The sequence below is a fragment of the Rhineura floridana genome, chromosome 13, assembly GCF_030035675.1.
Source record: "Rhineura floridana isolate rRhiFlo1 chromosome 13, rRhiFlo1.hap2, whole genome shotgun sequence".
NCBI classification, from domain to species: Eukaryota; Metazoa; Chordata; class Lepidosauria; order Squamata; family Rhineuridae; genus Rhineura; species Rhineura floridana.
This window is the reverse complement of record NC_084492.1, coordinates 39677646-39690351: the sequence shown is the minus strand read 5'-3', so window position 1 is coordinate 39690351 and position 12706 is coordinate 39677646. Positions and strand designations below refer to the sequence as shown.

General features: G+C 49.0%; 1 protein-coding gene across 5 annotated transcripts in view; it reads right to left on the bottom strand.

The window, feature by feature from the left end:
* Nucleotides 1–12706, bottom strand: part of SPIRE2 (spire type actin nucleation factor 2) — a 45979-nt gene that overhangs the window by 3643 nt on the left and 29630 nt on the right. For 3 of the 5 annotated variants that reach the window (XM_061594595.1, XM_061594597.1, XM_061594599.1), the window contains 11 exons: nt 10133–10216; nt 9550–9714; nt 7954–8040; nt 6984–7107; nt 6019–6191; nt 5565–5778; nt 3652–3794; nt 2622–2759; nt 2462–2529; nt 2313–2340; nt 1803–1918 (listed from right to left, as the gene is read on the bottom strand). In XM_061594595.1, the coding sequence (XP_061450579.1) occupies nt 1803–1918; nt 2313–2340; nt 2462–2529; nt 2622–2759; nt 3652–3794; nt 5565–5778; nt 6019–6191; nt 6984–7107; nt 7954–8040; nt 9550–9714; nt 10133–10216 (1340 nt within the window). The remainder of the gene's footprint in view (nt 1–1802; nt 1919–2312; nt 2341–2461; nt 2530–2621; nt 2760–3651; nt 3795–5564; nt 5779–6018; nt 6192–6983; nt 7108–7953; nt 8041–9549; nt 9715–10132; nt 10217–12706) is intronic. The other 2 variants (XM_061594596.1, XM_061594598.1) reach the window with 2 other exon arrangements.

Genomic DNA, 12706 nt, shown 5'->3' with positions numbered 1-12706 from the left:
ATAGAGTTGGAAGGGGCCTATAAGGACATCAAGTCCAACCACCTGCTCAATGCAGGAATTCAAATCAAAGTGTACCAAGCAGGTGGCTGTCCAGCTGCCTCTTGTAGGCCTCCAGTGTTGGAGAGCCCACGACCTCCCTAGATCATTGGTCCCACTGTTGTACTACTCTAACAGGTAGGATGTTTTTCCTGATGTTCAACCGAAATCTGGCTTCCTGTAACTTGAGCTCATTATTCCGTGTCCTGCACTCTGGGACGATCGAGAAGAGATCCTGGCCCTCTTCTGTGTGGCCCTCCTCTGTATCTCCCTTTAGTCTTCTCCAGGCTAAACATGGCCAGTTCCTTCAGTCTCTCCTCATAGGGCTTTGTTTCCATTCCCCTGATAATCCTCATTGCCCTCCTCTGAACCTCTTCCAGATTGTTTGCATCCTTCTTAAAGTGCAGTGTCCAGAACTGGAGATGAAGATGAGACCTAACTACTACGGAATAGAGAACTAATACTTTACTCAATTTGGAAACTATACTTCTGTTAATGCAGCCTAAAATAGCATTTGCCTTTTTTGCGGCCATATCACACTGTTGGCTTATATTCAGCTTGTGATCAACAACAATTCCAAATCCTCAGTCAGCCATGAAGCACACTGGGTGACCGTTGCCCATTCATTGCCTCTCAGCCTAACCTAACTCACAGGGTTGTTGTGAGGATAAAACAGAGCGGGGTAGAATCATGTATGCCACCTGGAGCTCCTTGGAGGAAAGATGGGTAATAAACATAAACATTTCATTTCTAAAGCCTTCTGAATCCTGTTTTACAAACAACCCCCATCTCTCCAGTTTTGGAGTGCTTGTATGAGGGTAATAGCTCCACTCTTTGGTGACATGCATCTCTGTGATCTCTCCTCAGTCCAGAGGCCTTTTTCACTCTCTAAACCTGTAAAAGGCCAGCTGACAAAAAAAACCCATCTAATTCCTGCTACAGTAGATAGCAGACTTGGAAGTATGTTAGGTTAGAAAAAAGCCAGGGTATTTTAAGTTAGAGTGCATTGTTGTAAAATCTAAACACACTCGTTTATATACCCCTTTCCCATCCCCAAACCTCATTAAAGCTTCTTTACAATGCAGAAGCTCACTCTCCCCCCATGCCAGCAGATAAGAGACAGAGGCCTCTGCCTGAGGATAGATAAATAGGGTGGCAAGAGAGTGTCACTCCTCAAGGTAGCGTGGCCAGAAGGGAAGGTCACAAGAGGCACGTGTGGTTAATTCTTCTCCCACCACCATGAGCCAGGGAAGAGCTCTGAAGCTCAACCCCGCTGAACACTCAGCCTCCTCTAGCTCAAATAAGATTTCCAGAAACAATCTGATCATCATAAGGACTAGAAGACTGCTTTAAAAGGGAGTGCTGATCCAGGATTTGGAGGTGTGTTCACAGAATCGTGGACACACAAGAGTCCCAGCAGAAAGTCTGCCACCTCTCCGCTGCTTGGACATAAGAACATAAGAAGAGCCTGCTGGACCAGGCCAGTGGCCCATCTAGTCCAGCATCCTGTTCTCACAGTGGCCAACCTGGCTCAGACCATGGGCAATTTGCAATGGTGGCAGCCCAGTGCCTATTTGTTTGCAACAGAGCAGGGTCTGCTGACTCCAGTCTTGGGCAACAGGCGGGGGAAAGAAAAAACGTTGCACCGTCCTATTTATGGCCTTTCACCCCACCACTGATCAAACAAAGCAGCCTCACAGTGCCCACATGGACCAGTTGAAATGTGGGGGGGGTAGATGCAAAGGAAGCAATGGGGCACTACTTACTGGAAAGCCTCCCTCCTCCGGAATGGGGGTGCCTTGGTACCCAACGAGCCTGGCAGAGTCTCAAAGCCCAGGGCGTAGACAGGGATATGGGCAAGCTTCTTGGAAGGCATCTTGATCTACAAGAACACAAGAACAAAGGTTCTCAGCAAAGGGGAAGGTGGGGAGCCTTGGAGCTCTTTGCCATGACAGGGAGCCACCAGAGCAATGGCCCGCTGTGTCCGACTGGCAAGGAGAAGTTCGTTGTAGATCAGGGAGTTTTTAGACTATAGCTCCAGTCATTCCTGACTTTGAGGCTTCGCTGGCTGGGGCTGAGGAGGGCTGGAGTCCAACACTTCAGGGAACGTCCATGGCCCAGCGGTGGAGCCTCTGTTTGGCATGCAGAGGGTCTCAGGTTCAATCCCCTGGGAGGGGAACAGCTTCTGAGCCTCCAGCGGGGCTCACCTCCTTTTGCACTTATGCCGTTGGGCATATTCACATCATGGAAAAGAGCTAAGCGAGAGCTTGGCTTACCTTTAGACTGCAGGAGCTGCAGACAGACCTAAAATGAAATGGGGGGGGAGGGAGAATCAGATCAGTAAGGAGCCCTTTGGACAGCCATCCATCAACAGCGCTCCTGGCCTGGAACCTCCCCCCAAACCTGAGCCCCAGAGGTTGCTCACCTCTTGCAGAAGAGGCAAGTCGGGGGCCAGGAAAACAGAGCAAACTTGGTTCTGCAGCAGCAGCAGATCTAAGAGGTGACAAAAGGAGACACGTGAGCATCAAAGGTGGCTCTTGTGCAAGGCGCGCCTTCCCCCCCCATCGGGATCACCCAACACTCACCTTCCCTTTCTTCAGGCTGCTGTATAGCTCCTTGCTCTGCAGGAACTTCTCCATCTCTGCTTTCACCAGCACCCGGCGCACGTTGATCATCTCCTCCACAGTGAGCGCCAGGCTCTCCACAGGGTGGCTGAACTCCTGCTGGAGAGAGGAGGAGGACCCCGGGACGTGGGAGCTGCTTTCAGCCACCAGGCCAAGGCATGGGGCCCAGCTAGCCCTGACCAGCAGCAGCTCGCCAGGGCCCCTCATAGCCATCAACTGCCAGCCCTTTTCCACTAGAGATTGAAACGGGGGGTCTGCATCTATTGCTTCAGGGGGAAAGCCCTTAAACTAGGGAATGGCTCTCTGAACCCTACGTTGCTCCTTACGTTGCGTCCTGACAGTATATATGTTGGAAGGAAACAAGGGGTGATATCCAGAGCAAACTCACTGAAATGAAGGAACCCAAGTCATGTCTATTAACTCCAATAGGTCTACTCTGAGTAGGATGAACACTGGATCCCACCCACCCAATTTAAGGAGCAATCTAATATAAGGATAGTTTCTTGGTTTTGCAGTAACTGTTGTTTTTGCTTGTTTATTTATTCCATTTCTCATGTATCATGCATTGAAAACTAATCACATAACAAACCCAAAATATACGTGTGTTATGTCTGCATGTCCTGTATCTATATATGGTAATCAAATAAGGGCTAAAACAAAAAACAGAGGCAGCTAATCTGTGGCCCATACCCTGCCAACCAAGGGTTGTTTTTTTTCATTATTTTGTTTTTACTGACTGCATTAGTCTCCTGCTGGAATACTGTGTTAAAAGGGTTTTTTGTGCCTCCCACCTTTATCAATTGTTTGGTAATTTTTTAAAAAACCCAGCTTATCCTTTAATTTTGTTGCTGTTGTGGCCACATCCACTTTTACATTTCAGCCACATCACTGGATGGATGCCCTGCCCAGCCTCCTGTAGAAAAGGTGGAAGTGTACTCAGTGCTGAGGCACATCATGCTCCATGAGAGTTTGGTTCATACCAGATACTTACCAGCCACAAATATTTCAAATTGGCATCTGAGGCAGTACTGGAACCAGCCTCTGACTTCTCCTCCACTGAGCTGAGAAAACCGTGCTCGCGGGGGAAAGATCTGGCATCACAGAGAGCCTGGGGGTAGCTAGCCGGAACTGAACCTGGAAGAGGAGGGCGGAATGTCAACAAGACAATAGTCAGCACTATCTTAGGGAGTGTCTATATATACACAGATATGCACGTGTTGAGAGAGAGAAAGGAAGGTTCTTACTCACGTTTTCCACACTGCTCAATGCAGGACTCAGGGCATTCAAGATGATTACCCCCCCCCCATTTAGTGTCAAAACTGCAAACCCTACAATTGTGGGGATAACCAGTAGTAAAATGCCAAAGCAAAAGCACTCACATGTGGGGGCGTAGGGCAGATGCCTGTTTTGCTACAGTCTCCACAGCTATTTGCAGACAAGATAGAACCGTTGGAGAAGAACAAAAAGGGCATACTGAGAGAAGACTAAGGATGGTGGAGAATTCCCCCAAAAAACGGGAACGGAAATTGCCATTATTCCTTTATTCGTCCAATGTCCAGAATGGAAATCAATCCAGTGAATACGATTGGTATTTGCTGCTGCTGTTGTTTTCAGTCCACAAACAATACGTAATTGATTATGTGTGTCCCCTACCCCAAATTTGCATTGGAATGAATGGGGTGCAATAATGGAATGACAACATGATTACATAGGGTTGTCCCACTCAGATTGGCATTAATGGACCTAAGTTCGTCATGTCTATTAACTCCAGTGGGTCTGTGTGATGTCCCTATAGTTTGATAACTGTAAATATGGTAAGTGCGGGTTTATTAAGTGATATATGGTAAGTGACTGAGTGAGAGGGGAGAGTACATGGCTAGAATGCTGGAAAATGCTGTATGATGATTGGGTGAGTGTTTGAGTGGCTGGGGGTATAAATGAGAGGATGACAGTTGAGTCTGGGGGGAGTTGTTGGGGAGTTGTTGGTCGGTTGGTTGTGGAGTGTGGATTGGAGTTGGTTGTGGGTTGGATTATATTTGGCTGGTATTTAGGCAGAATATATAAGACTGGAAACATAAAGAGTGACACTAAATGAAACCATACGCTTGTTGAACATTCCTAAACTAATCTTGTTATTTCCTGGTGTTATCAAATAAATACTTTTATTGGTTTACCTAAAGCCTGATCCTTGGCTGGGGATACACAGACCAGAAGGGAGGGCAGGGTAATTACCAAGGCTGGAGAGAAACAGTATCAAATAAATGGTGGCAGCGGTGAAGGGAGATATTGTAACATCGTCAAGTATCCAGAGCAACCCAGGATTGTATGCTTTATAGACAAAGATACAAGGGGGTTGTGGACGGCAAGGGCACCCAGACGCAAAGTAACAATAAGCCATAGGGAGGCAAGGTGAAGTCTCTAACAGTATTGTTTACAGGGAGTGACTGGTGGTGCTGCATAGCAGTGGGATCTTGTGAGATCTGTGCTAGAGCGTGTGAGAAAACAAATAAAAACCGAGATCCTGACAGGTGGTGGCCCAGGTGAGAGTATCACAGGTAGAGCCAGCTGGAGGGATTGTCACAGTCTGCTCTGAGTAGGACTCACACTGGATATAACCCACAATTCCTGTAAGTCGTGCAATTATGTAAATTCCATAAATTCCATAATTTCGCTACAGTAGATACCGAGATAAATAACATCGTTTTTGGCGGAAGGTGAACTGCAGCAGAATAGAAACAGTGCTGCATGCAACAAACCCAAGGCAGAATGGAAATGAGGCCTTCTTACATTAATAGAGAAGATACAGACAACAGGTGGGCCCTCAAGTCGACCCGGTCCTGCCAGTGTATGGACAGCTCAGGAAGGAAGGCTTGGGTGGTGTAGGGGGAGAGGAAGTGCACTTGCCCGTATTTTCCATGCTGGTCCATGCAGGGCTCACGGTACCTGAGCGGGGTCTCGGTTCAGACCCACTGGGTCCCAAGTACTCCGAGTCAGGCTGGCTGCTGCTGCTCTCACTCTGAAACTGGGCCAAGTCTTGCTCCGAGAAGGAGCGGTCACGCTTCAGGGGCATCAGCGGACCAGGTTCCTGCACAGCCTCGGGGCTCGGAGAGTCTTCCTCCTGCAGAAAAGAAAAAGGGGGAACATCAGCACAGGGAAAGGCAAGACGCTGGCTGGAAACCAAGGCGTCAGCAGAGAAAGATGGATGGTCAGCAGCAGCATCTGGGAAGGGGGTGGCCTGGAGAGGGCTAGGGTGGGAAAGTGTCCCCTCGCAGCCCGGCACCAGTTCCTGCAGGAATTCTCTCCGCTCCTTCCCCCTCCTCCTGAAAATACACCAAGAGAGGCAGAGTCAAGTACTCACTTCGGAGGTAATCATCTCCTCCATCTCGGCCAGAGTGGGAGCCTTCAACAAGACCCTTGGCCTCTGGCGCTGGGGAGGGGTGTTGGAGTCCGAGACCTCCAAGAGGCTGATGCAGGAGGTCGATTTTGCACCACCGGAGCAGGCATTCATAATGCAGGGCAGGGAGCCAAACCCTGAAAGAGGGAAGAACGAGAACACAACTGTGGAGGTCGGATGGGAGCAAAATGACTTCTACTTTCCACAAATTGCTGGGCATACTGAACATTTTCAATATGAGAGCCTGTGTGGCATAATGGTTAGAGTGTTGAAGATGAGGATTAAAATCCCCATTCAGGCATGAAGCTCTCTGGGTGACCGTGGGCCACTCACTGTCTCTTAGCCTAGCCTACCTCATAGGATGGTTGTGTGGATAAAATAGGGAAGATAAGGACCATTTATGCCACCCTGAGCTCCTTGGAGGAAAGGTGGGGTATAACATTAATAATAAATAAAACATTTTAACATGGTTTCCCTCTTTATAAAACATTTGGAATATGCTGGGCACATGACACATCTTTGCTCCAAATATCTTTCTTTGGAGAAAGCGTTCTGTGAAACTCTAAAGAAGGCTTCCCTAGCCTGTTGGCCTCCAGATGTTTTAGACTGATGGGAGTTGTAGTCCAAAACATCTGGATGGCACGATGTTGGAGAAGGCTGCTCTAAAATTTTCTTCCAGCCAATATTAGCTGGTTCTACAAAGGGGAATCTCTTCAGTGTTGCAGATTTTGGGAACACCTTAGAATTGCTAAGATTTGCACTGCGATTTTGGAGCTTCTCCTTGGGCCAAATAACTTGGCTCCTGATTTTTGCCCCTCCCAGTTTCCACCTCATTCCAGGATAGGGACTGAATTTACCCTCTACCGATGGACATGCAGCTCATTAGCTTTTAAGGTCTCCCCTCGTTCTTGTCACGGAGGCAGACTTACCTTTCTGATTCTGACACCGTGACTCCACAGGCCGGAGCTTCCTTTCCTGCTTGATCTCCTCCAGAATTTTCTCATGGAGCGTCTTCTGTTTCTGAGGCAGGGGGCGCAACCTCCGCTCTGAAGCCTGCAGTGGGGTGGAAGGCCGCCTGTTTTCCACTTTCAGAGGAGCTACATCTTTAACCACCAGCACCTTCCTTACTAAGGATTCCTAGCAGATGTCAATCCCACAAGACAAGGGTGACGGAGTGACCAAGCTCCAGGAACCACAGAAGTAGTCCCACGTGCCAAAGAGGAGCCACCATAGGTCACATTGTAGAACAATCCTGAACCTGCAGAAGGGTCCAAGGTTCAAGCCCTGGCACATCCAGTCAGAACACTGCTGGCCTGCAGACAGGGTGTCACTCTCACCTCCAGCATCCTTTTCCAGCCCCCGAAGACACCCCCTGACCTTGTGAGTGGCAGCAATGCCACAGTGGCAAGAAAAAGGTAAATCAATGGGGCTTCACAGGAGGATCCTCTTGCCCTGCCTTTGCCTGCATGACCCAGTCCCCATTAGGAGGAAACCACCGGAGGGACCCAGAGTGTGGCTTAAGTAGAGACCCATTCCTCCCTTGCTGTGTGCGCGCACACTGTGGGCATACCTGGGTGGCCACACCCACTTTTATTTTGATCATGCTCCCCGCTGGCGTGTGGTCAGGGTTGGCAGATAGGGAATGTGGCCCTTGGGCCAAAAAGATTAGCCACTCCTCCCCCTCCCCCCTGGAGAAGGAATTTGCAAACCAGAGCAGGTGAAGAACTTGGCTACTGCAAATCTGCTAGCCCAATGAATCAGGAGAAAGTAGCTTAAGAAGTTCATGAGATCTGTTTCTCCAAGTCCAAAAGCAGCAGCTACCCCCCCCCCCGGCCAGGCTACATGGCAAACCAAAACCAGAAAGGAGGAGTCTCTCCCAGAAGAGCCTTTTGCACTGACCTGTCTCAGGGGTGGCCGAGATCTTATGAAGTCGAGGATGAGCTCGTGAGCGTCCTCCTTCACCCTGGGAGGAATGTCACCATCCACCTGATAGAGGCCCAAAGAGGAAGGATGAGTAGCTGTCACTATCCAAGGGCTCCTGTTTCCCAGTATCTCTCAATTTCCCCGTTTTTGGCTTTGGGGAACGCCTTAAAAAGCTAGAGTTGCTACAGCTGTAATCCTTCAGATTTCACCTTCCTCCCAAGAGAGAGTCTTCCCAAGTTCAGATCTCCAAGCATGGATGGAATGGATCTCTCGAGGCCTGGATTGTGGTCTTGTGGGAATTACAGCCTCCAATGGGCCCACCAAGCACAGCCAAAACAGGCACCTCAAGGGACAGAGCCAATTACATATTGAGCTCCAGAAGCCACATGGAGGGATGGTGCCCCACTCCATTCCACGGACAGAAGCCAATTAGAGTGGCAGTTAAGCCCTACTCTGGTAGTGCCCTCCACCACCCAAGGGCAGCAGGCTAGCGCAGGAAAGGTTGTATCAGCTCTGGCCTCTAACAGAGGGAAGTGGTTGGTGGGCTGCTGTCCCTTCAGCATCTGCTACCTGAGACGGTCAGCTCACTCTGGCTAATGGTAGGGCCGGCCCTGAAGCCATTTTGTTGTTGCCATTGTTAAAACAAAAGCTGTCTGCCTTGCTGATCTACTGCAAATCATCCAGAGATCTACCAGTAGATCCTAGAATCATAGAATAGTAGAGTTGGAAGGAGCCTATAAGGCCATCGAGTCCAACTCCCTGCTCAATGCAGGAATCCAAATCAAAGCATCCTGATACCTTCTGTCCAACCCTCCTCTAGGACACATGCATGTAAATGCACACACATGAACATTAAAGCACATCTGCCATAGCTTTGTACAAGGAAATCAGGATGAATGCTCAGTAAGCAGGTTGTGTGGACGAGCCCCAAAAGTTGAACTGCTAAGAAACCAAGGGTTGTATCCAGTGCTAGCCCTACTCAGAGTAGACCCACTGAAACTGATGGACTTGACTAACTTAGGTTCATTAATTTCAGTTCTAACAGTTAGATACAACCCTATTGTTGAATAACAACCTTTTTCTAAGGCTGCAATCCAATACATGTGTACTCAGAAGTAAGCTCCATTGGGTTCAATAAGCCTTACTCCCAGGTAAGTGTGTATTGGATTGCAGCCTAATATATTTTTAGCCCAGACAACAAAGACTGTTTTGGCTGTTAGATCAGTGGAGAAAAGGCGACTGTAAGCAAAGCTCAGTATACAGAAGAGAGCACAGAGTCTTCGGTGGGGCTCGTGGAATGCCCCCCTTTCCTAGGAGAATGAGGGCGTTCCTTCCAAGACAGCCCCCATTCTCTTCTGTGCAACACCAGAGGACGTCACAGCTCAGGTCCTCTCCAGGGAGAACGGTCAACCTGATCTCAAAGCACAGAGCAGCAGGACTGGGCTTTGGGAGACGTTGGCGGTGGGGGGAGGGAAGGGGCAGGGGGGAGGGAAGGGGCAGGGGGGAGGGAAGAGAGAGGGGGGTAATGGGGCCCTAAAGCAGCCAGTGATGCCACCACCTTTTCTGACTCACCATGACCTTGCGGAGCTTATACTTGCGGGCTCGGATGTCCTGCATCAACATCTCGAAGGGCGTCAGCTGGTACTCAGTGGGCAAGGGGTTGAACTGCTTCTCCTGGACCTTCTTGAGCTTGACTCCATTCCGCAGCTCCCTCATTAGCTGCACCCAGAGCCGAGCCTGCAGCACACAGAGAGACAGGGCATCTGCAAATGAGAAGCTCTGAGAAATGGTCTGGCATAAGCCTCAGACCTCATCCCGTTCCATAAAGATTCTCTGCCACCCATCCGTGGGTCCACCTTGGGAAACTCTCCTTAGGGTCGTCTTGCTGGGACCCTACCAAACATACACACACACAGTTGCTTTATATACATCCCCTCCTGCAATCTGGCCAGGAGAGGCTGAACTCATGATGGACGGACACCATGCCAAGATACAGGGGCCCTCTTCTGGTGGCCCCATAACTGGTCCAAGGAAAGGAAACTGAAGTTCACTGGCCAGCTTTGAAGTTCTCACCATAGCTATCCCCCTGGAGCTGGGCTATAGTCACAGGCCATTTATCCAAGTGACATCTTCCCACCCCACCACCCTTCAGTACCCAGTCTGTGTTCCTCAGGTTGTCCAGATCTGCAGCTGTTCGGTCCTTCAGCTCCTCGTCTTCATCCTTCAGCTTCGTCAGCATCTGCACACCACAAGACAACAAAACATCAGCATGGGCAACCCAGCAATCTCCCCAGAGCATTTCCAGTGAGAGCAGAGTGGTGGTGGTGGTGGTGGGGTACAGGCCCTTGGACCAACAGCTCAGGGCTTGTTAGTTTATCTAGGGCAGAAGTGGGTTCCTTTCCTACCCTAGATTCTACCAGGATGGGCAATTTACCAAGAGCCACCATCCAAAAAGATATGAATTGCCACAGAGGCAGATCTCATGTGTCTTAGAGGCATCAAGCAGCTATCTGGGGAAGCTTTGGTACAAACAGTTATTTCCATTTAACAAATCCATAATGCGTTCTTGTCAACTCCCGCTTCCTATCGGGGATGCTTTAATTTGGATTCCTGCACTGAGCAGGGGGTTGGACTCGATGGCCTCATAGGCCCCTTCCAACTCTACGATTCTAAGAGGAGAACACGCCATATTTTCGACATACAGAGCAGGCAGAGGCTGTGGCTGCCAAATGAAGAACCGAATGTAAACAAGACATTTATCTTATGAACCACTAATTCCTCTAACATGTTAATAGCATCCAACGTTAACCCCTGACCACAGGAGCACCTGAACAGTCTCCTCTCTCCATCTTCTTCTTTTCTCTTTCACTTAACTCTGACTCTCCTGTCTTCCCTGACGGACAAAGTGCCTTGGAACACCTTCTCTACCCCTTCCCACACAGCTCCTCACTAACACTCCAGGAAGGCCAGGGGCAGCTTGCATATCAGCAGCAGCCAACAGGGTGCCCTCCGGATGTTGTTGAGCTACAGTTCGCATCATCACTAATCCTAGGCTAGGCTAGCTGAGACTGAGAGGAGTTGGCGTTTAGCTCGTTGGCCACCCCTGCTGTATATGATCAGCAAGCTCATTCTGTGAGTGCCAAAATGGTATCATCCATGCAAAAGAAGGTGGCATCAACAGTCTTGAGAGGAACTTCAAGGTTTGCAGAAGCACTTTTTTTTTTTTTTTTGGAGAACACCCCAAAACAATTCAATGAGGGCTGAGCATGCTCAGTGGCCACAGAATGTGGAGTATGGGTGGGGGGAGGAAGACGGGGAGAAATAGAGTATCCTGGAAAACGACATGGCTGGCCAAATTCTTGAACTGGAAATTTCCACCAGGCACTATTTTGTTGCAGGGCCCACTTTCATTGCAGGGCCTTTTCCAAAATGAGACATGTGCTTAAACACTGAAAAAGGAAGCAGAAAAATGGACTCCTCAAATTCCTGCTCCTAAAGTTTTTGCTCAGGATGGTAGTACCAGGACAAGACTATCAGAGATTCTGACAGGTGGAAATAGGAGCGGAAATTGTTGCAATTGGAATGTTCGTCAGAGGTCAGGAATGGAAATGACACAAGCAAACATAAGTGGTATTTGCTATTGTTTTTTCAGTCTGCAAATGCTATGTCAATAACTAATGTTATTTTCCGCATTGTTTTTGAAGTTTCCTTATCACTGAAATGCATTAATTAATTACGTACATAATTGTGTTAGTTTTGGCAATAGCAGATAGTGAGATGAATGTAAGTTTTGGCTGAAGCCAAACTATAGCAGAATGGAAACAGCGGTGATTGCAGCAAACCCAGGATGGAATGGAGTCTGCTGCCTCCTTCCATCCCCAGACAGGGCCTGGTTTACCTCTTCCCAGATTCCATCTGTCCACCTTAGACAAAAAGGAACTGTTGCACCAGAAGAGACTGCCCTCGCCTCCACCACCACCCCACTCCCCTAATTATATTGGGCCACTGCAGATTTTAACTGCAGGCTGCTTAAAAGGTCAGGGGCACAAATAAAATTAAGAGGATAACTTGGAGAGATGGACTTGTTGAAACGGATTATTCCCTATCGAGAGGACATAGGGAATTCTCTTTCTGCTTAAACCAGCCTTCTCTAACCTGTGCTTTCTAGATGTTTTGGACTACAATTCCTATCATCCTCAGTGTCATGCAGCCAATCCAGCTGAGGCTGATAGGAATTGTAGCCCACAGAATCTGAAGGGCACCAGGTTAGGGAAGGGTGGCCTAATGATTATGGGAAGAATAAGACACACACCTCCCAGTTGACCCCCCCCCTGAGAAGTACCTAACCTGGCTTGTTTCCATTCATGTGAATATAGCCTTGGAAAGTAGCGAGTCAGCAGGAAATAAGTGGGGGAGACAGCAGTGCCCTGAACATCAGAAGAGCCCTATAGCTGGATCAGGCCAGTGGCCCATCTAGTCCAGCATCCTGTTCTCACAGTGGCCAACCAGATGCCAGTTATGGGAAGCCCGCAAGCAGGACGGAGTGCAAGAACACTCTCCCCTCCTGAGGCTTCTGGCAACTGGTTTTCAGAAGCGTGCTGCCTCTAACAAGGGTGGCAGAGCACAGCCATCATGGCTAGTAGCCATTGATAGCCCTGTCCTCCATGAATTTGTCTAATCTTCTTTTAAAGCCATCCAAGCTGGTGGCCATTACTGCATCTTGTGGGAG